Source organism: Neophocaena asiaeorientalis, unplaced genomic scaffold (assembly GCF_003031525.2).
Source record: "Neophocaena asiaeorientalis asiaeorientalis breed wild unplaced genomic scaffold, Neophocaena_asiaeorientalis_V1.1 scaffold204, whole genome shotgun sequence".
NCBI classification, from domain to species: domain Eukaryota; kingdom Metazoa; phylum Chordata; class Mammalia; order Artiodactyla; family Phocoenidae; genus Neophocaena; species Neophocaena asiaeorientalis.
Window position 1 is genome coordinate 4,526,837 of NW_020173922.1, and position 21,266 is coordinate 4,548,102.

General features: G+C 41.9%; 1 protein-coding gene across 1 annotated transcript in view; it reads right to left on the reverse strand.

Annotated features, from left to right (window-relative positions):
* Positions 1-1,008: 1,008 nt before the first annotated feature.
* Positions 1,009-21,266, reverse strand: part of DNAJC18 (DnaJ heat shock protein family (Hsp40) member C18) — a 24,722-nt gene continuing 4,464 nt past the window's right edge. The window contains exons 3-8 of the mRNA XM_024752449.1: positions 17,535-17,680; positions 14,249-14,434; positions 13,055-13,164; positions 11,929-12,038; positions 8,944-9,116; positions 1,009-4,330 (exon numbers count right to left, since the gene is read on the reverse strand). Coding sequence (XP_024608217.1) covers positions 4,206-4,330; positions 8,944-9,116; positions 11,929-12,038; positions 13,055-13,164; positions 14,249-14,434; positions 17,535-17,680 — 850 coding nt within the window. The 3' untranslated portion in view covers positions 1,009-4,205. The remainder of the gene's footprint in view (positions 4,331-8,943; positions 9,117-11,928; positions 12,039-13,054; positions 13,165-14,248; positions 14,435-17,534; positions 17,681-21,266) is intronic.

A 21,266-nucleotide genomic window follows, 5' to 3' on the forward strand; every position in this document is an offset into this window, starting at 1 on the left:
TGCATGGCTTCTCCACGTGATTAGCTTGGTGGTCTCAGGGTGGTGGGACTTAAATGGAAGCTGGTTTCCCCTAAGTGCAAAAATGCAAGCTGCTGGTTTTGCCACATTCTATTGATTAAAGATCAAGGCCAGCCCGGGTCAGAAAGGGGACTACACAAGGTCATGAATATTAGGTGTGGTCCACTGGAGGACACCAAATTAAGTCTACCACACAAAGTCTCCCGGGTTTCTGACTTCATATTTGGATGGATGGTGGTGCTATTTGTGGAAATGGGAGCACTCTAATGGTGTTGCTTCTAACCGCATTTAAAAAAAACCCACTGTACTCTGTATGAAGGATGATTACATTTCAAATCTCTTTTCCTCAGAATTGCTTTCACTGATCCTCCATCCTGGATTAAATCCCATTGTTATAGATTCCCAAGCTTCCTTTGGTCTCCCCTTTGACATTCATCCCACTGGGGAGCATTGTCTAATTGGCTCCCCCATTAGATGTGAACTCCAGGAGCCATGGTACTGGGTCTCACTTGTTTCCTGACCCCCATCCCAAAAGTTCAGCCCACCTGGTACATAGTAAGTTCTCCATCTTTGCTGAATTGAATATCACCTTAATATTTCTTCACATGAAATGTATTATTATTACATTAACAATGTCCTGTATTCCTAAACCAAGACTACCCTAACTGAGGACCGTTAGGAACAAAGCCAGCAAGGAACTGGGATAACACCTGATGTTCAGATGCTAAGTAGATCTGATGTGTACATTGGCTGTAATATGCTGCAGCTGCTGACATCTGATGGAAAACAAATATTGAATTGGTGATGCCACCAATGCTATCTATTATGCTAAACACCAATAATTCCATTGATGTATGAGGGAACACTGGAGCAGAGGTCAACAGCCTGTCTAGTCCTAAGTGGCTCCAAGGAGTCAGGCAATATGCAGTACCTACGGGTGCCATGGGCAAAGGTAAAAGAACAAAGGAAAAATATAAAGCCATTCTTTTTATATAAAACCATTTAATTTATTTCTGTTAAAATACACTCAATCCAGATGTAATGGATCAGGTGACCAGATATTTCAGGATTCTTACTCCACCAGGAGCTGATTCCATCTGGGTCAAACCTGGCTCTGGTCACAGAACATTCACATCTTTAATTCCAAATACTGAATGTGATGCAAAAGATGTAATCAATATGTAACACACAGGTATATAGTTACTTGGTGGTCACTGCACGAGGTTATCAACAATGCAGGCTCAAAAAATAAGATGTATAATAAGTTGGTCCTTTCCAAAAATAAATATATTAGGACACTAAGCTTATACCTTAAAGGAATCCAAAATAAATACTAATTAAGCGCTAGCTCCTGTGAGGAACAGTGCATGCAGACAATGAACCCGCGTGTGTGGCTATTCGTAACAGAAAGCTCTGGAATCCCAACAGTGCCTCCTCACAAAGCCAGTCCTGAGTATGAGGATGTAAATGAGAGTAACACATAGCTTGACTAGGCTGCTGGATTCCACGTTCCAGTGGGGTTTGGAGTTCGGCGTAATTTCTAATAGTTTCCAACAGAAAGAACAGCAATGGCATTTTCTTGCTGGTCACTTCTCCCAAGCTGTGAGGCCTGGAGCTGATCAAGGAAGTTCAGAAGTCTTCTAGTTTGAGCAGATGAACCCCAGGGTTGCTAATCTGGGGACACGGATTCCTTTAAACTGCAGTGCCCCTTGTGATGAGAAGGGTTTTCATCCCACCTTCCTCACTGTTGATCATTTAGTGCAGAGGGCACTTCCATTCTTACGAGAGCTTCGCTTTCTGCTCGAGCCTCAAGCCCTATTTCTTAGCCCCACTCCCATCACGCATCTCCAGTCTGCATTTGTGCTCACAGAAATAGTCTAGAGTTGCATGCCAAGTTCTGAGAGCAAGAATACGCCATGCCTAGAGAGTTTATATATGATAAAAACTTTCCAAATGATGTAGGCAAGAGGAAAATGCTTATTTTACCACCATGCAGACAACCCATCTAAAATGCAACCCAGGAAATTATAGTTTAACAATATTCTGGACAGTACCAAATAGATTAAACTATTCTTCAACCCAAAGCAAATACCATTCCCTTCAGGAAAACCAGATGTGAGTGTTGCAGTCTATTAGGTAATAAATAAAACAGTACCATCAGTGCTATAAAAACAGACAACAGACCTGACATTTAATGAAGTGAGTTAATATTGCCTCTATTTAGTATCATCACAGATAACTCGTCTCTGCCATGAAATCCAGGTGTGACTACACTATTCACGGGCATCTAGAGCAGAGTCTTGTACCTTGTCAAGTCAGTTTAATTATGGCCCATTTTCTAGCAGAGATTGGGGTTGGGGACAGGGGAGCTTTGATTTTTGTGTGTACAGGAAAACAACTTTCTATAGCTCATTTGGCCCACAGGCACATTTTACCATGTAAATCCCTTCAGTCACTCAGAGGGGATCAAGGAAGCCCCCCAAAACCCAGGAGGATAGACTTCATTGGGTGACAAAATCTGACTATCTCTGGAGCTGCTCTCCCTCCCTACAGCTGAGCAGGTGCCCCTACCAGCCACCAAAGTCCCACTCTTTACCTCTGGACTCATCTCCTGACCCTGTGGGATGCCCACACGTGGGACAATACAAGATACATCTGCCTAAATCACGGCTATGCATCTGAAAGGAGAAACTCTACTTTGGAAACAAGTTTTAATGTAGACTCTCCTTCCAACAGGAACTTTTCTTCCATCCTGAAGAAAACATGGAGTGTAGACTACATTTACCTACTGATCCTTCCAGGTTCAGATTCATGATATAATCTGGGCAGCTCAATCCTGGTAGCTCACCTCCACAGGAAGGCCCAGAACCACACAGTCCAGGCAACAACTTCCGTCCTCCTTGTCACCAGTGGGAAAAGCTGTCTGCTTTTGTTTTGTATACAGAAGTGGTGTAGAGAGGTGTCCTGAGTGGATGTAGCACTGCCATAGAAAGGATACAGGATCCCAGGGTGGGGGGAGGAACATCCTTGGGAAAGATTCTGCTTTAACCAATATGGCTAGAATTACCTGAGCAATGGGGATGATCACACACTTCCTGAGAGTCGGCCTACCATCTAGCTCTGTCACAACAAGTTGTGTGACCCAGTTCAACCATGCATCCTCTCTGGGCCAATGTTCTCATTCCATACCAGGCACTCAACAAATGTTGACTACATGAAAAAGCATCTCCTATCACAAACTACAGGGCACTGGGTTAAACAAAGTGACTGCTGGGGCCAACGCCAGATCCCCATAGCCTCAGACTGAGGGTCTTTCCCCTCTATCTCTAGGCTTGAGCAAACAGCCCAGTGGGCTGGCAGTGCCTCCTCTTAGGTCTGACCACTGTACCTCTGTGGGGTGTTGGGACTCAGCTCAAGTATGATGCTGCAAGGGGAAATGTCAAAAAGAACATTCTCTGGGTTCTGTGATGGACTAGGGAACCTGCACTGAGCAGCTGAGACTTAGTCTTGCATTTTACCTTCACCCCTGGCCCCTGCTTCCATGTCCATTGAACTGTTTCACTCAATAACTTAATTTCTGGGCTCTCTACAAGACAGAGGGTTAAGGAAGTAAAAGAAACTCCAATTAGGCAGTTTGCTAATGCTAGTAACAAATAGAAAACTGTGGACTAAAACAGTTTACAGTTTTAGTTTCTCCACATTTCCCTTAGAAAATGGAAAGTTGAGTTGTTCCAACAGCTGAATCTGGTGGGGAGACGATGACTCTAATGAAGGGACAGGTATAATTCTGTAAACAACCAATATTAAGCTGCTTTGGCTAAGCCTAGGAATGACTGGCTATTGAGACTTCACTGAAGGGAAGAAGAAAGAAAATATGAGTCTGCTCTGGGGTGCCCTGAACTACCTTTCTAGAGGCAGGGTAGGCGCAGAGCAGGGGGCTGAATCTAATGCTTTGCCATTAGTTCAATTTAGATGACCTGCTCCTGGCCCCCGGAGCCAATCCCCAGGAAGGAGTCTGTGATGACAAGTCTGGCTCCATGCTGAAGCACCTCCAACTCTGCCCACCAAACAAAGTTAGCAAATTGTAAAATGTTCATCATTTCCTAATTTTGTATTATACAATGGAGTTAGGAACATAAACAGTAACACATAGCAAAACCCCGAGCCTGCATAGGACTACCATCCTCTCAGCCACCTCTGCGTAGGCCAATCAGTTTGGAAAGTTTTTCACAGTTTTCAAGTTTCAGCGACTCTGCCTTCTGTTTCAATCGTTCATCTCTGTATAATCCTGCCAAATTGGTCAACTCCGACTCTGAAAGATAAAAGAGGTAACAATTCGTCAAGAAAGTTGAGCTCCTCTGTTTCACTTCAATACTTCTGGAAGCAAAGCTCCTTCTACTTTAATGCTTTTTCTTTCAATTAAACTTAAGAAACACTCATTTACTCAAGAAACACATATCAGGCAGCTACGCTACACCAGGTGCTGAGGATTAAGGGACACCTGCGATCCTGGAGTCCAACAGTATCTGTGCTCTATTACAAAAGCACTGGACTTAGTTCTTATCAATAGAACATTTGGCACCAGACTTAGGAAACCTGCACGCGTGCGGTAAGAGGAGACCCTGTTTCAGGGCTTTCCTACGAATGGTATTCAGATGGCAGTTGGGAGAGAATGGAGTCCAATCGCCTGTTCCTGTCATCTGAAACAAAGACAGCTGCTTCATCCTTCCCTCTGCATTGCTGGATCATAACTCATATATGCGGACTGACACAGAGCCCTCCACCGGCAGGCACGCTTCTATAGAAGGCCAGGTTGCTGGCGGCGTTCTTCATTCCCTCACCACATGTGGGGCCCCTAACTCAAAGGCCAAAGGCAGCTGGGCTCTTTTAAAAGTGAAATCATCTGGATCCGGTGACCTCCGTCTCCTTGAAGAAATGTATTTCATTTTCTCTTCATGGTGGAGAAAGTCATTCTATTTTTAACCAGAATATAATCTCTGCTGTCCTCCCGGACTCAACAGTGGTTTGGCTGCCTCTCTTTTTTATTCTTTTGTATAGTTTCAGAGACATTCGTAGGAAGGAATACCTGAAAAGCAACTCCAGAGACGTGTTGTGTATTAACATGATGGCATGCTTCGAGGGCCTGCGTGGCTTCTGAAAGCCTCAAATAGCAGGCAGCTACTCAATGTTTAAAGGACCACACTTGTGAAAATGCTATTTTAGTCATTCTGAAATATGTCTATTCATTCTTAGTCATCTTGCTGACAGATTTTGTTTTTCTTGGTGGAACAAGAGGCACCTGTCTGATTAATCAGCAAACTGCCTGGAAACAGGACTTAATAGCTAGCCAGAGGGAACAATGCGCAGTGGTTTCTGAGTAAGTCTCTATCAACCAAAATACAGGCATTTCTGTTCACAATGGTTCTGTTCACACCAAGTAAGGCCCAAAGTGCAGATTAAGTGCAGGACTCCAGGGTGAGGGGTGGGTATGCATGAAAACCCACCCTCTGCGATGGGGGTTCAGAGGTTGAGCCCTGGCCCAGCAGTTGCTTGGCAAACAGGGGGTCTCCTAGGCTCTAGAACAATGTGCTCTCACCCCGCGGCGTGGGGCCTGCAGTGCGCACCAGCCAGAGCTTGCCCCCTGCACAGGCATCCTCGCAGGTGATGTGGCTTCATGGCGGATCATGCACCGCACCCAAATGAAAGCCCTCTGCTCCTTCGTTCTGCCCAGAGCTAGGCACTGACTCCATCTGTCTGGCTTCTTTGGCATGTGGGAAACCTGTTCAAGAGGGCTCTGTGAAATCAGGCTGTCCCTTTGGTCCTCTGATTCACAGTTACACCAGTATATAGAGCAGATCCTATGGCTTTGCTTTTCCTTGAAATGATTTCCTTAGGTTTTTTGTTACTGACCTTATCCAAATGTCTCATTGCCTGAAATCTCATTCCAGAAAACATTAAGGGCTAGTGATCCTTACTGTTTTATACACTGACAACTACTATAATAAGCTGATGAAAGAGAACTGCACATATATGAATGCTTTTCTCAAAACATGACATTGCTTTTTTAAAGTTCATTGAAACCAGTTTTCAATGCTCCAGAGATTGAGAGCAATGACCTTGCTCTAGAGCAATGACCTTGCACAAGGGCAGTGTTTCAAGGAATTATGTCCCACACCCCCATGACCATGCTTGGAGAAACTTCTCTCCAAACTGCCAGTGAATCCTTTTGCACTTCAGTGAACAAAAGGTCAACTCAATGAATATGTTACTTCTCACAAGTTCTGTTAATATTCAATAACTTCTAAGAAAAAACAAAATCTTTGGCAGGGGCAGGATCAAGAGAACATCTTTTCTTCTCTGCAAAATGTTTCCCGGGCCCTGAATGCCAGTGTAATAGATGGACAGAGCATTGCACCTTCAAGGTAAGCTGACTCAGGCAAATTGCCGAGAGGCAAGTCCCAAAGCCTCTCTCAAAAACACTCTGCATGCATGGGCTTCCCTGGTGGCGCAGTGGTTGAGAGTCCGCCTGCCGATGCAGGGGACACGGGTTCATGCCCCGGTCCGGGAAGATCCCACATGCCGCAGAGCAGCTGGGCCCGTGCCCATGAGCCATGGCCGCTGAGCCTGCGCATCCAGAGCCTGTGCTCCGCAACGGGAGAGGCCTCAACAGTGAGAGGCCCGCATACCGCAAAAACAACAAAAAACAAAAAACTCTGCGTGACAGCCCAGATCAGAGTCCTGACAGCTGGAAGACCCTGACAGATCCCAACGACCATCATGATCCAGCCTCATAAGACAGTGCTGCATCCAGTCAAGCAAGGCCAAGCAAGGTCTGGATTCGGTCAGGATCCAAACACTTACTATATGCCAGACACCATGCTAAGCGTTATACTCATACCATCTTCTATAATCCATACAACCTCCTTGGGAGGAAGAAAGCAGAGAAAAGAAATTAACAAAAGATTTTAAAAGACAGTGGCTAACTTTGCTAAAAACAGTTTCCATTAGGTATTTTGCCAAGAGTGAACTTTGTTCTCAAGCGGGTTTATTTTTACAACCTCCATGTGCTAAATTTAACCATGCTGGCTGCACTTGCTGCTGGATCCGGAGGGCAGATGCTGTTTGTTCTCAAATGGCACTTGGGTTGTGTGGAGGCTCCGGATGGCCACCATCCTTAAATGCCAGAAATAGATTTTTAAGGGGTGTGTGCTGATAACCCCCGGGTTGGAACTTGTGGGTACACGCATCATGCTCACCCACTGGATCTGTTTATACCTGGAGAGTGCCAAAGCCCTGAAAGTAGGCCTCATGAGGATGGCGACAAAAGCCTAGAAGCCACCTTAGGTGTAATCCTTACCATGAGCCCTCTGCATAATTTCAAAACCCTCTCAGAGTCTAAAACAATGGAGAATCTTAGGACATATGCTGTGGACTTCACCTGATTTGGATACACGTTAATAATGCCTTTAAGTGTAAGGCCTCTATCTTGCTCCAAAATTCTTTCCTGATTTTTGAAACTTGCAAAACCTAATTTAACAGTGGGTAGGGGTACTTCCTGACCCCTCAGTTTTTTCAATAAAAAAGCAACTTCCTCCTCCTGCTGAATTCCCCCTTACATCCAAGTCATTGCCTACCAGGCTCCTAATGCACCTGAGAGGTCAGGTGGGCTCTGCCCTACAGGAGTAGACAGCAGAGATAAGGTCCCTCAGGGGCAGGGTTAGGACACTAGCCCTGCTCAGTGATTCCTAGTCCTCAGCAGTTTCACTGTCTTCCAGTCCTGAGAATCCTCTCTTCAAAAGACATTTGTGGAGCATCTGTTCTGAAGCAAAGACTGTGCCAAGGGCCTGGGACACAAAATTAGTAAGACATGGTTTTTGCCCTCAGAGAGCCCAGAGTCCAGCAGGGAGACTGTCATGTACCTACAGAACATGTTAACATGGTGAGGGTGGCACTGTCTTAGCAGGATGAGCAAAGTGTTTAAAAACACAGAGGAAAAAAAACAAAACACAGAGGAAGGAGAGACTAACTTGGGGTGGGGTTGGGATGATGGGTCAGCGAGGGCTTAGCAGCACTGTGACTGAGGATCTAAATTTAGATCTAAATGTTAGATGTTTAACAACACCCAGTGACAGACAAGGTTTTAAAAAATGAGTTAGTTTGCTTTTTAAAAATTAACCAAAGCCAAGTTTTATAAGATACAATTACTAATGGATATGTGTGTGTGTGTGTGTGTGTGTGTGTGCACTCCTCATGAACACTCACTGGGGTTGGAAGCCAACACTGTCACCCCCATTGTCTCCAGGGAAACAGTGTGGAAGGCCTGCTCCTGGGAGAGTCGCTTTTATTCTGTGTGGCCACAGCTGATTGGAGGGGAAGAGAAGGGGCACCAAACTCAATAACAACAACCTATAAAACTTTGGTTAGGTTGGATCAATCAGATTTCCCTCTGGGAAATGTGAAATTAGGAAACCATGTACCAACCCAGTGAGCTACTTAAACAGGAAGCTTGTGATGTAGAAAGGGGCCAATGACTTGTGGGGTTGGGGAAGTTGGGAGAGTGAATAGGAGGGTAGCAACCAAAATAAGCCATGGCAAATTAAGGCTGTGAAGGAGGAGAGCTTGAAAAAGCAAAAAGTTGGCAGAGAGAGGAGAGAGGGCAGATAGGCAGAGAGATGTAGAGACTCAGAGACAGACAGACAGAGAGGCAACTAGTACTGCCGAAGTTCCTAAGATTTCCCAGTCCTGGCCACATGTATCCTGTCAATAAACTTCCTTTTTTTGGTAATATCCTGAATGGGCCTCTGTCCTATCCCTGTTCACATAAACATGAGTAGCTCAAACAAGGAGAGAGAAGGGATCAGGAAGCTGGGGATGCCTCAGGTTGGAAGCATGGCACCAGCTGAAGCCCCTTTTAGAGCATCTTACTTTGTTGTTTCTCCTTCCAACAACTTGTCTGGATGTAATCAATGTAATCCTTTTCTATCGTCTTCTCCAGGTCACGCAGAGATGCTCCTCTGTAGGCCTTGTCAAAGTTTTTATCCACAAAGTAAGGCACCTGTAGGTTCTGGGTTTCTCTAGAAATGGTGTAGCCCAAGGTCCTGAAACAAGGAGAGAGAGGCTCAGGTATGCTTGTCATACTTGGCAATATCACTTTTAGCACTGGCCTCACAGAGATCATTCACACAATCACCTCTTCATGGGGCAGATGCAGATATCATTTTCTAATACATCTAACATTTATTATTTCCCAAGCAAAGCAGTAAGTGTAATGTCATCATTGTTGCTATTATGTGAGCATATTCAAATGGATTCAGTCTCAACATATTTATTTCCTTAAAGGATTCACCTCCCTCTCTTCTCTCTCTCTCTCCTTTTTTTTTTTTTTTTTTTTTTTTGAAACTCCTTCTTCTCTTTCCCTCTTTTTTTTTTTTTTTTTTTTTTGTGGTACGCGGGCTTCTCACTGCTGTGGCCTCTCCCGTTGCACAGGCTCCGGACGTGCAGGCTCAGTGGCCATGGCTCACGGGCCCAGCCGCTCCGCGGCATGTGGGAACCTCCCAGACTGGGGCACGAACCCATGTCCCCTACATCGGCAGGCGGACTCTCAACCACTGCGCCACCAGGGAAGCCCTCTCTCTCTTTTTAAATTTAAAACATATATCATGAAGGTTTGTCTTACATAATTATGAAATGATTACCACAATAGGTTCAGCTAACATTCATCTTCTCATATAGATACAATAAAAAGAAAAGAAAGAAGACAAGAATAAAGGAAAAAAAACCTTTCTCCTTGTGATGAGAACTCTCAGGATTTACTTTCTTAACTTTCCTATCATTTCCTATCATACAGCAGCATTACTACTGTAACACTGTGTTGTACCTGACATACCTTGTACTTACTTAACTTATAACTGTTAGTTTGTACCTTTGACCATCTTCCTTCAATTCCCCTTCCCTCTCTCCTCCACCTTCGGTAACCAGAAGTCTGATCTCTTTTTCTGAGTTTGTTTGTTTGTTTTTAGATTCCACATATAAGTGAGATCATACAGTATTCGTCTTTCTCTGACTTATTTTGCTTAGCATAATGCCTTCAAGGTCCCTCAATATTGTCACAAATGGTAGGGTTTCTTCATTTTTTATGGCTGAATAATACTCCATAGTGTGTGTGTGTGTGTGTGTGTGTGTGTGTGTGTGTGTGTGTTCAGGTTGTCTCCATGTCTTGGCTACTGTAAATAATGCTGCTGTGAATATGGGGGTGCAGCTATCTGGATTGACCTCTCTTAGACTGCTTTCTATGTTAAAAGTAGAATGCTGAATGCTTAAAAAACAATTTCTATATTGTATAGGACCTAGCATGGCACCTGGCGCAGAGTGGCTATTGGTAAATGTTGGTTGAATGAAATGATTGTTACTATAAACTATTTAAAAATAACCAGACAGCTTATAACAACTTAGTTCTAATTTTTAGGACATGATAAAAAGTACTTTACACATAGCCATTAGGTGAGAACTGCAAAAACTAAGACAAAAGATTTCAATGATACCTCCAGGCTAACTTTCAGTGGGTCTAAGATATCCAAAGGTGTCTGGTGCTCAGAAACTTTAACAGGTCTGGGTTAATTGAAGTCTAACCATAAGGAAGTACAGAAGGGAGTTCAAATTCAGGTTAAAACAATGTGATGGCAATGTGCAAAATCCAAGCTGACTTTGTCCAAACTGGACAAAGTCCATCTTAAAGGAGTTATATTTGACCTTTTCCTAGCCTTTTCCTTTGATCTCTCAACTCATGGATCTTGCTGGATGTCTAAGAGCCATGACTGCTCTTGCCTCCCTCTGGGAAGCTGTTATCAGGGTAGGTTCCTGTCTGTCTCACTGGCCTGACAAGAAAGGAGGTAGCAGTAGCATATGGAGAAATATGGGAAGTCAGGAAATAAGAGGGAATCAGGCCATTGTGTCCTGACAGCAATAACCTCTCTCTGAGTCTCAGCTTTCCTCTCTGTAAAATGAAGATATTGATATAGAATGATAGTCTTTAGTCTACAGTGATCACCAACAAGAGCTCTTCCTGTTAGGTATGGTTCCATGGAGTCCACATTTTGAAAGGTTTTTGTCTGCTAAACTATAATAGTAATGACTCATTTCCCATTATTAATTAAAAAAAATAATCCAGTGATTCTCAGACTTTAGTATGGACCAGAATTATCTGGAGGGCTTGTTAAAACTCATATTGCTGGTTCTCACCCCTAGAGTTTCTGATTCAGTAGATATGGAGTAAGGCCTAAGAGTCTGCATTTCTAACAGGTTGGCAAGTTAATGCTGATGATGCTGGTCTAGGGATCAAATTAAGAACTGATTTAACTGAAATAATTAATTGAAGAAATTAAAAAATTCCTATCAGAGCTCAAATTTTCCATGCAATACAAACTTTATAATGATTCCTATATTTTTAGCAAAAGCAAAGAAATGAGATACTATGGTTTGACTGTATAGCCTTATGAATAAATGTACTATTCTTGCAATTTCTTAAATTGGAAATAATCACTAGATCTTAGTTACTATGTTCTCAGACTCACAGGGGTCCAGCGATACTATCACAAGCTCAGTAAGGTCCTTTTTAACTCTAAAGTGGAATGTTAAGGATTTAATCTGAACCTGGAGTTCATCTATTAATCCTTCAGAAACCAGCCATTGCTATTCTGCAGCTGACCAGATGATGTCGCTGTAGAACAAAACAATCCAGGTCCTGAGTGCCTGGGAAACTGCCTAAAGAACAATATTTTTGAGTCTCTGCATTATTACTATCCAGCTGTTCCTTTAAACACAAAATCAGTGTTTTCTACAACAAAAGGTGAAATGGAATGTTAGTAATGTACCAGCTTGCTGTTAAGAAATATTTATAAAGATTTGACTTACGATTTATAGAATAGACTATATGGGGGATTAGCAGCTAGCAGCTGAGTAATCACAGATATAATCACAATCACCAGAACTGGAAGTAACTGGATAAATGCAGAATATGTAGTCTGAAAAAGAAAAAGCATTTGGTGTAAGTGCTCTTCATCAATATAAAGCTTATTGAAAAGAGAACAGTTTTCCCAAAGAAAATATGAATTACTGATGTACTGCACATAGCCCAAGGCCTTTCTGGGAAGGTTGTACTTTCTGCTGAGAGGTACCAAACAGCCCCATTCTGTCTGCTGAAAAGGCTGAACAAGGCCCACCTACAATCTGGATTGACACTCGGTAATCCTTCTGCAGCCCTCTTTTCTAAGACCAATGAAGCAGACACCTGTGCGGGAGCTTGCCCAGACTGTGACTCTCAGGAGGTCATGTTATTATGCAACTCTGTTGCCTTGGCCTCAGCTGAACGGACTGTGGGACATCTGGGGGACATCAAACCGTAGCAGAGATGATCACATTCTCCCTCCTAAGCGTCTGGGATTGAGATCCATCACCATTCACTGCTAGGCAGTCACTTGAAGAAAGGACACATACTCTGAGGCACTGTAGACTGGACATTTGCAAGGGGAAGCAGAAAAGCCAGGCTGCTTAGAAAGAACAAAACAGATGCAGGCAGGCAGGAAAACTGGAGACAGTCTGGCCCCAAGAGTCATGGAGAGCACAGCTGCATGGGGGCCTGACAGCCCCACAGTTCCTGGTTCCCATCTGACGTAAGGCCCAGCAAGCTTCCTGCCCTTAAGCTTCATGAGACTCCCTTGATCCCTTACCTTAAACTCCCTTTAGTATTGAATATTTTGAAGGGGGGTTCCTATTCTCTGCAGTCAAGAAAACATTTTTCAAGACAGCCCCATAGGTGAACAGATTTCCAGGGACAGTCACCAAAGAATGGATGGGGGAGGAGGTACTATTCTGGCTTATTTGGGCCAATTATCCAGCTCTTCTTGCCAGGCTTCTGCTTTCCTAAAGCACATTTTAGCAACATATCTCAAGATGAACTTCGAAAACCTGATCATACTACATAAAGGTCAGCTCAGTACAAGTGTTTATGGGCAGCTCTTGTCCTGTCCTCCGCAGGTACCTGAGGCTTATCTTCTTCCTCTTCCTTCCGTGTCTGCATCCTCTCGTGTCGGTGCCGCCGGTGGTAATAGTGGGAGTCATCTGTCACGTTTGAAAACATATGAATGTTTCCTGGAAAAGAAAGAAAAATACTTAGTATGCAATATGGCAAACACCCCTTCCTTGCCTTTTCCAAGGTCCTTGCTTCCAACTAGGTTCTCTGAGGGTAGAGTATTGTCCCATTTTACTCAGTAGAAAAATACAACAGTAGGTATGTCAAGTGAACCAGCTGGAAATGGGACATGCTTAGCTCTCTCGCCCTTATTTAAATAATCCTTTGTAACCAGTGAGTGAGAGAACCCCAAGAGGCTAAGAAAGAAAGCACTTGGGCCATGAATCCTGTCTGACATGCTCACGTCTGCCTCCTTGCCCAATATCAGATTATGTCACTAGTATCTTTAATAGCACCTAACAAAATTCAATTTACTTGGGCTTCCCTGGTGGCACAGTGGTTGAGAGTCCGCCTGCCAATGCAGGGGACACGGGTTCGTGCCCTGGTCCAGGAAGATCCCACATGCCGCAGAGCGGCTGGGCCCGTGAGCCATGGCCACTGAGCCTGCGCGTCCGGAGCCTGTGCTCCGCAACGGGAGAGGCCACAACAGTGAGAGGCCCGCGTACCGCAAAAAAAAAAAAAAAAAAATTCAATTTACTTCCCAGGCATTTAATTAACCCAACTTCCAACTCTCTGGGGGTACTTTTCTAACCTTTATCTTTATATAAATGCTATTTTGCAATAATGATAATACAGGCATTTTGCTTCTAATTTATAAAACACTTTAAAAAATATCCAATCCTCACAGCAGCCTTGTGAAGTTGGTATTATCAACCCCATTTTTAGGTAAGGAAACAAGATCAGATGGACTAAGTCAAAATCATGCATAGTTGGAGGGTGGAGACATGCCTTCAACCCCAGATTATCTGATTCCAAAGTTTGCTGTTGCCACCATACCACGGTCCCTCTATTCAGATCCTCAAACAGATCCTCAAAATATATATGAATTTTTTTTTTTTTTGGCCACGCTGAGCAGCATGTGGGATCTTAGTTCTCCAGCCAGGGATCAAACCTGCACCCCCTGCAGTGGAAGCATGGAGTCTTAACCACTGGACTGCCAGGAAGTCCTTATGACTTCTTAAACAATAATTTTGGGATACTAACCTGTAGGAAAATGTCCTCCAAAGAAGACGTTGAACAGCTCTTCTGGAGTGATGTCGGCTTCAAAGTCCCTGTAATAATTATAAGGTCTGGCTCGAGGGGTAGTGAAAGTCACCTGTTCATCTCCATATTCATCATAGCGGAGTCTCTTGTCAGGATTGCTCAGGACTGCAAAGGCATTTCCTATTGCTGCAACAAAAACAAAAAGCATCTGAGTACATAGTCTTTGCTGTAGCTGAGGGTGATCATAGTAGTAGCAATGAAGAGCCCGGAGTTGATTGGTGCTGGACAACTTCACAGTGACCCAAGGAGAGGTGCTTGGGCCTAGAAAGTTCACCAAAGTGCTTGCCCTTGAAATCTTCCATGGTCTAGTCTGATAAGCCTGAAACAACACTGGACTCAAGATGAACTAAGAAGTACTGTTCTCCGTCATCAAAAATGTTTTATTTCACTTAAGAGCAGTAGTTTATGGTTGGAAACAGCTCCTACATAAGTAGTGGTATTCTAACATGAAGTCACATACAATCTCCTGAATAAAATAATCAGTAAAAATCCTCCTGCTTGGCTAAAAGCAAAGACCTCACTCATCAGTCTTATTTCAGCTTACTTTTTTTTTTTTTTGGCTGTGTTGGGTCTTCATTGCTATGAGCGGGGGCTATTCTTCATTGGGGTGCATGGGCTTCTCATTGCAGTGGCTTCTCTTATTGTGGAGCACAGGCTCTAGGCACACGGACTCAGTAGTTGTGGCACACAGGCTTACTTGCTCCGCAGCATATGGGGTCTTCCCGGACCAGGGATTGAACCTGTGTCCCCTGCATTGGCAGGTGGATTCTTAACCACTGTGCCTCCAGGGAAGTCCCTCAGCCTACTTTTAAAAATGGTCTTTTGGGCTTCCCTGGTGGCGCAGTGGTTGAGAGTCCGCCTGCCGATACAGGGGACACGGGTTCATGCCCCGGTCCGGGAAGATCCCACATGCAAAAAAAAAAAAAAAAAAAAAGTATCTCCAATGTCTCAAAGAGGGATCAAAGACTGAATAGATTACACATGCATACCATCACTTCTCCTCCCTATGCACAAATGTACAAGCTTTTTCCAATTTCATTTAAACATACAATCAGTACCAACAATCAAAGAAATCTTGAAAAAAAATTTTAAGACATTCCTACCCACCTACCTTTAATTCAGTCAACACTATCAGAAACATAGTCAGAAAGAGCATTTCCTTATGATTCTTCTAGCTAGGGAATTGTATTAAATACTTATGGCAAGGGCTTCCCTGGTGGCGCAGTGGTTGAGAGTCCGCCTGCCAATGCAGGGGACACAGGTTCGTGCCCTGGTCTGGGAAGATCCCACATGCTGTGGAGCGGCTGGGCCCGTGAGCCATGGCCGTTGAGCCTGCGCGTCCCAAGCCTGTGCTCCGCAACGGGAGAGGCCACAACAGTGAGAGGCCCTCATACCGCCAAAAAAAAAAAAAAAAAAAAATTTATAGCAATAAAACTGCTAAGCAGAAAAAAAAAAACAGAAAAGCCTAAACAGAGTTGCTTAAACAGTCACATCCCTTGAAATCTGGCAGATTTCTCAAAGAAATGGCATTAGTCTGTGAGGTACCTTACATGAAGGTGTGAGGAAATTGTGGGTTATCTGTTTCCTTGTAGAAACTGTGGGGAGAACTAGATTCACAATGGCACATCAACAAGGGTAGCTTGCCCGCTGAGGTAAAAGCTGACTTAAAAAAATGTCTCAGATCTATCATTTTTTACTTTTTCTTTTGAAAAATTTCAAATCTCCAGAAAAGACGATAAAAAAGTACAATAAAAACCTTTACATTTATTCATCAATTGTTAGCATTTTACCACATTGCTTTCCTCAACTCTCTACACATACACATATAATGTGTATTCATTTTTTTTGCTGAACCATTTGAAAGTAGGCTGCAGATATTATGACACTTCACCCCTAAATATTTTAGCTATGTCTCCAGAGAAGAAAGATATTCTCCTACATGATCACAACATCATATCACAGCTAAGAAAATTAACATCAATTCATTATCACCCAGTGAACCCATGCAAGGTTCATGAGTTATATTTGGTTTCATGTCTCTTTAGTTACTTTTAATCTAGAACAGTCTCCCCACCTTTTTTGTTTTTCATTATATTGAATTTTTTTAAGAGTAGTTCAATGTTCTTTGTAGAATGTCCCATATTTTGATTGCTTCTTTATTAGATTCAGGTCAAACATTTTGGCAAGAATACCACATGGTATTACAACATGTAATGTTAGGTTGTTCTAGTATTGGTGATGATAAGTTGGATCACTTGGTTAAAGTGGTGACAGCTAGCTATCTCCGTTATAAAGGAAAATTTCCCCTGTGTAATCAATATGTATTCTGTGGGTGATTATTTGACAGTATGTGAACATCCTATGCAACAACAACCTATCACCCAATGGTTTCGGCATCCATTTATAATCCTTGCCTTAATCAATGACATTCCTGAGGGTGAAGCTCTTAAGTAAGATTTTTATTTATGTGTTGGATCCAAAATATTTTTGAAGAATATATCACTGGGGCTTCCCTGGTGGCGTAGTGGTTGAGAGTCCACCTGCCGATGCAGGGGACATGGGTTCGTGCCACGGTCCGGGAAGATCCCACATGCCGCGGAGCGGCTGGGCCCGTGAGCCATGGCCACTGAGCCTGCGCGTCCGGAGCCTGTGCTCCGCAACGGGAGAGGCCACAACAGTGAGAGGCCTGTGTACCGCAAAAAAAAAAAAAGAATATATCACTAAAAGTATCACGGAAATCAATGGAAAAAAGATTCGATCTATAACCATGTTTTTGCTCTTTACAAAGCTGTATAAAGCTTTTTCATACATGTTAATAACAGAGGTTTCATGAACAAATATTTTGATGGTCAAAGAAGTTTGGAAATGCTGTCTAGGCCCTACTTGTAAGTAGCCACCAACCTATAAGTTCCACAAGAGGAATCATATCTGTTTTACTCACCATGGCACCTGGCACATAGATCTTCAATAAAGATTTGCTGAATCAAGGAATGAAAGGTTCCAAAAGGTGTCACAGAGAAACCAAATATTTTTTCCAAAAGAAATTAAGGTAAGTGAATGAGGACAGGAGAGAGCTATGCTAATAATCACTATCTAAGAGGTGTGGCAGGAAAAAACAAAACCCTGCTTGTGGCCTTATAAAACAATTACAGGGGAGGCTGAAAACAACTTGCTGTGACCAAACAACATAAGAAGGGCAGAATTAAGCATTAGTTTAGGATCAGACCTTTGAAAGCATCGGTTGCTCCAGGAGCACAGTTCTTGTCAGGATGAAATTTCAGGGCAAGTTTTCGGTAAGCTTTCTTAAGCTCTTCATCACTGGCATTTCGTGAAACCCCCAGAATTTCATAGTAATTTCTGCATTTCTTGATCCTAAAAATACAAATCAGAAATATTTTTTGGTATGTCTACAAAGGCCCCTTTTGTACAATTAACTGCAAAATAGTAAATCAATCCTCTCTCCAATCTGTGAGCCCCAAAACAAACCTAAAAGAAAACTGGTGAACACGTTAATGAAACATACAATTCACTAACAATGTCCTCCTCCCAGTGAGAGCTTAATTCCTTTCAAAGTATTTTTACATCTAATATTTTTTTCTTTCTATAGCGCTGCAAGTGGATAGAGCAAGTATACTAACCCTTATAATATTAAGGCCCAAGCTAAGTCCTCAGAGTTGAACCACCGGACAGCAAAGTCAGAAGAAATACCCTAACCATCCTTTTTTTTTTTTTTAAATCTACCTTTTTTTCTCCTTATGGCTATCTGTTTAAACTTTGTTTTAGAAAGTTAACATATTCACATGGTAGAAGAAAAATATCCAATAGTACTAAACTATATACAGTGAAAAATCTTCCTGCTTCCCCATTCCCTGTCCTCCAATCTCCTACCCTAAGAACAACCACAGTTAGAAGTTTTCTGTGGGGTGTTCCCTGGTTGCCTAATGGTTAGGGTTCTGGGCTTTCACTGCCATGGCCCAGGTTCAATCCGTGGTCAGGGAACTGAGACCCTACAAGCTGTGTGGCACAGGAAAAAAAAAAAAAGTTTTCTCTGATTCCTATGTACAGAGAGAGTACCTGTATAGAGACTTCCCCATTTTTTTTTTACATAAATGGAAGTATATTATAATCACCCTCTATATCTCATTTTTTTTAAAACTAACAATTTATCTTGGGAATTGATCCATAACTTATAGAGATGAAAAGTACAGGGATAATAGTTTAGACCACCAGAGTGTTGGTTCTGAACTTTCTGATCTAAGAAGTCTCTTATAAAATAATATAATGGCATGTTATACAGCCTCTCAAAAATTCCACTGTATAATCATGAAGGAATGAGAGTGAAAAAGGCAAATAATATGTTTGTATTATCATGAAGATAGTTTTAAACTTGCAGACCCCTCCCCAAAAGGGTCTTGGGGTTCCCAAACCACACCTTGAGAGCGGGTGGACTATAGCATGAACTCTGGAGTAAAAATGCCTTGGTTGGCATCTGATCTTACTGTGGACTTAACTCTGTGCCTTTGTGTTATCTTCTGAAATGGGCTGATAATTATACCTATACTTCACAGCTGTTATAATTAAGTGAAGTATTCATTAAAATGCTTGATAGCATCTGACATGACATAAATATTGGCTATTATTACAAATCTACCACATTCTACAGATGGTCAACAGGCACTTGAAAAGATGCTCAACATTGCTAATTATTAGAGAAATGCAAATCAAAACTACAGTGAGGTATCACTTCACACTGGTCAGAATGGCCATCATCAAAAAGTCTACAAATAGTAAATGCTGGCGAGGGTGTGGAGAAAAGAAACCCTCCTACACTGTTGGTGGGAATGTACATTGGTGCAGCCACTATGGAGAACAGTATGGAGGTTCCTTAAAAAACTAAAAATAGAACTACCATATGATCCTGCAATCCCACTCCTGGGCATACATCTGGAAAAGATGAAAACTCTAATCTGAAAAGACACATGCATCCCAATGTTCATAGCAGCACTATTTACAATAGCCAAGACATGGAAGCAACCTAAGTGTTCATTGACAAATGAATGGATACAGAAGATGCAGTATATATATACAATGGAATATTACTCAGCCATTAAAAAGGAATGAAATGCCATTTGCAGCAACATGGATGGACATACAGATTATCATACTAAGTGAAGTCAGACAAAGACAAATATGATATTATGTCACTTATATGTGGAATCTAAAAAAATAACACAGATGAACTTATTTACCAAACAGATACAGACTCACAGACATAGAAAACAAATTTATGGTTACTAAAGGGGAAAGCAGGGGTGGGGGTGGAGAGGAGGGGGATAAATTAAATCAGGAGTTTATAATTAACAGATACACACTACTTTATATAAAATAGATAAACAACAAGGTCCTACTGTATAGCACAGGGAACTATACTAGTATCTTGTAATAACCTATAGTGGAAAAGAATATACACATATTCAGTTACATATAACACTGCTGCACACCAGAAACTAACACAACATTGTAAATCAACTATATACTTTAAAATAAAAACCTACCACATTCTTTTAAAAAGCTGCATATTCTTGCATTTTATGGATATATGTACATTCCCTACTGATGGGCATTTAAAGTATCTCCATTTTTTTGCTACCACACAATTCAGTTAGGCAGGCAGAGACCCAGAGCCTTGTTGAAGAGTTCATAGTAAGTCAGTAACACAGTTGGGACTATAACGCAGGGTCTGGAATGTCGGTCAGGGCCCTTCCCCAAGAGCTGCCCATGAGGATCCTATGGATTCCCCACCCTAGTTTCTGATCCCTGCTTCCAGGGCAGATCCTCCCCTGCCTTTCTCTTTCCCTCTCTCCCTTATCAGATATATAATTTGAAAATATTTTTTCCTGTTTTGTGGGTTGATTTTTCACATTCTTGATGGTATCTTTTGAAGTACAAAAGTTTTTAATTTTGATGAAGTCCAATTTGCCTATTTTTTCTTTTATCCCTTGGGCTTTGGGTGTCAACAAGAAATCATTGCCTAATCCATATGTCACAAAGCTTTACATTTGTTTTCTTCTAAGACTTTTATGGTTTTAGCTCTTACATTTAGGTCTTCGAATTAATTTTTGTATTTGTGTGAGGAAGGGGTCCAAGTTCATTTTTTTGCATGTGGATATCCAGTTGTCCCAACAACATTTGTTGAAGACTAGTCTTTCCCCCATTAAATTGTCTTGGCACTCTTGTCAAAAACCAATTAACCATAAATATAAGCGTTTATCTCTGGAGTCTCAATTCTATTCCATTGATCTACATGCCTATCCTATGCTGGTGCACACTGTCTTCATTACTGAAGCTTTGTAGTAGGTTTTGAAATTGGGAAGTGTGAGTCTTCCAACTTTGTACTTCTTTTTCAAGACTGTTTTGGCTACTCTGGGTCCTTTGCATTTTCATATGAATTTTAGGATCAGGTTGTCAATTTCTGCAAAAAAGGGTAGCAGGGAATTTGATAGGGATTGTGTTAAATCTGTGGATCAATTTGAGGACTATTACCATATTACCAATATTAAGCCTTCCAATTCATGAATACAGGCAATCTTCCCATTTATTTAGGTCTTCTTTAATTTCTTTTAATAAAGTTTGTCGTTTACAATGTAAAATCTTACATTTCTCTCATTAAATTTATTCCTAAGCATTTTATTCTTTTTGATGCTGTTATAAATGAAATTGTTTTCATTTTCAGATTGTTCATTCTTAGCATATAGAAAAATAATAATTTTTGTATATTGATCTTATACTGAACTTTGCCGAAGTAATTTATTAGTCCTAATAGTTTGTGTGTGTGTGGGTATTGCTTAAAATTTTCTATACTAGATCATATAATTTGTGAATATACTTTTATTTCTTCTTTCCAATTTGAATGGCTTCTACTTCTTTTTTTTTTTTTTTTTTTTTTTTTTTTTTTTTT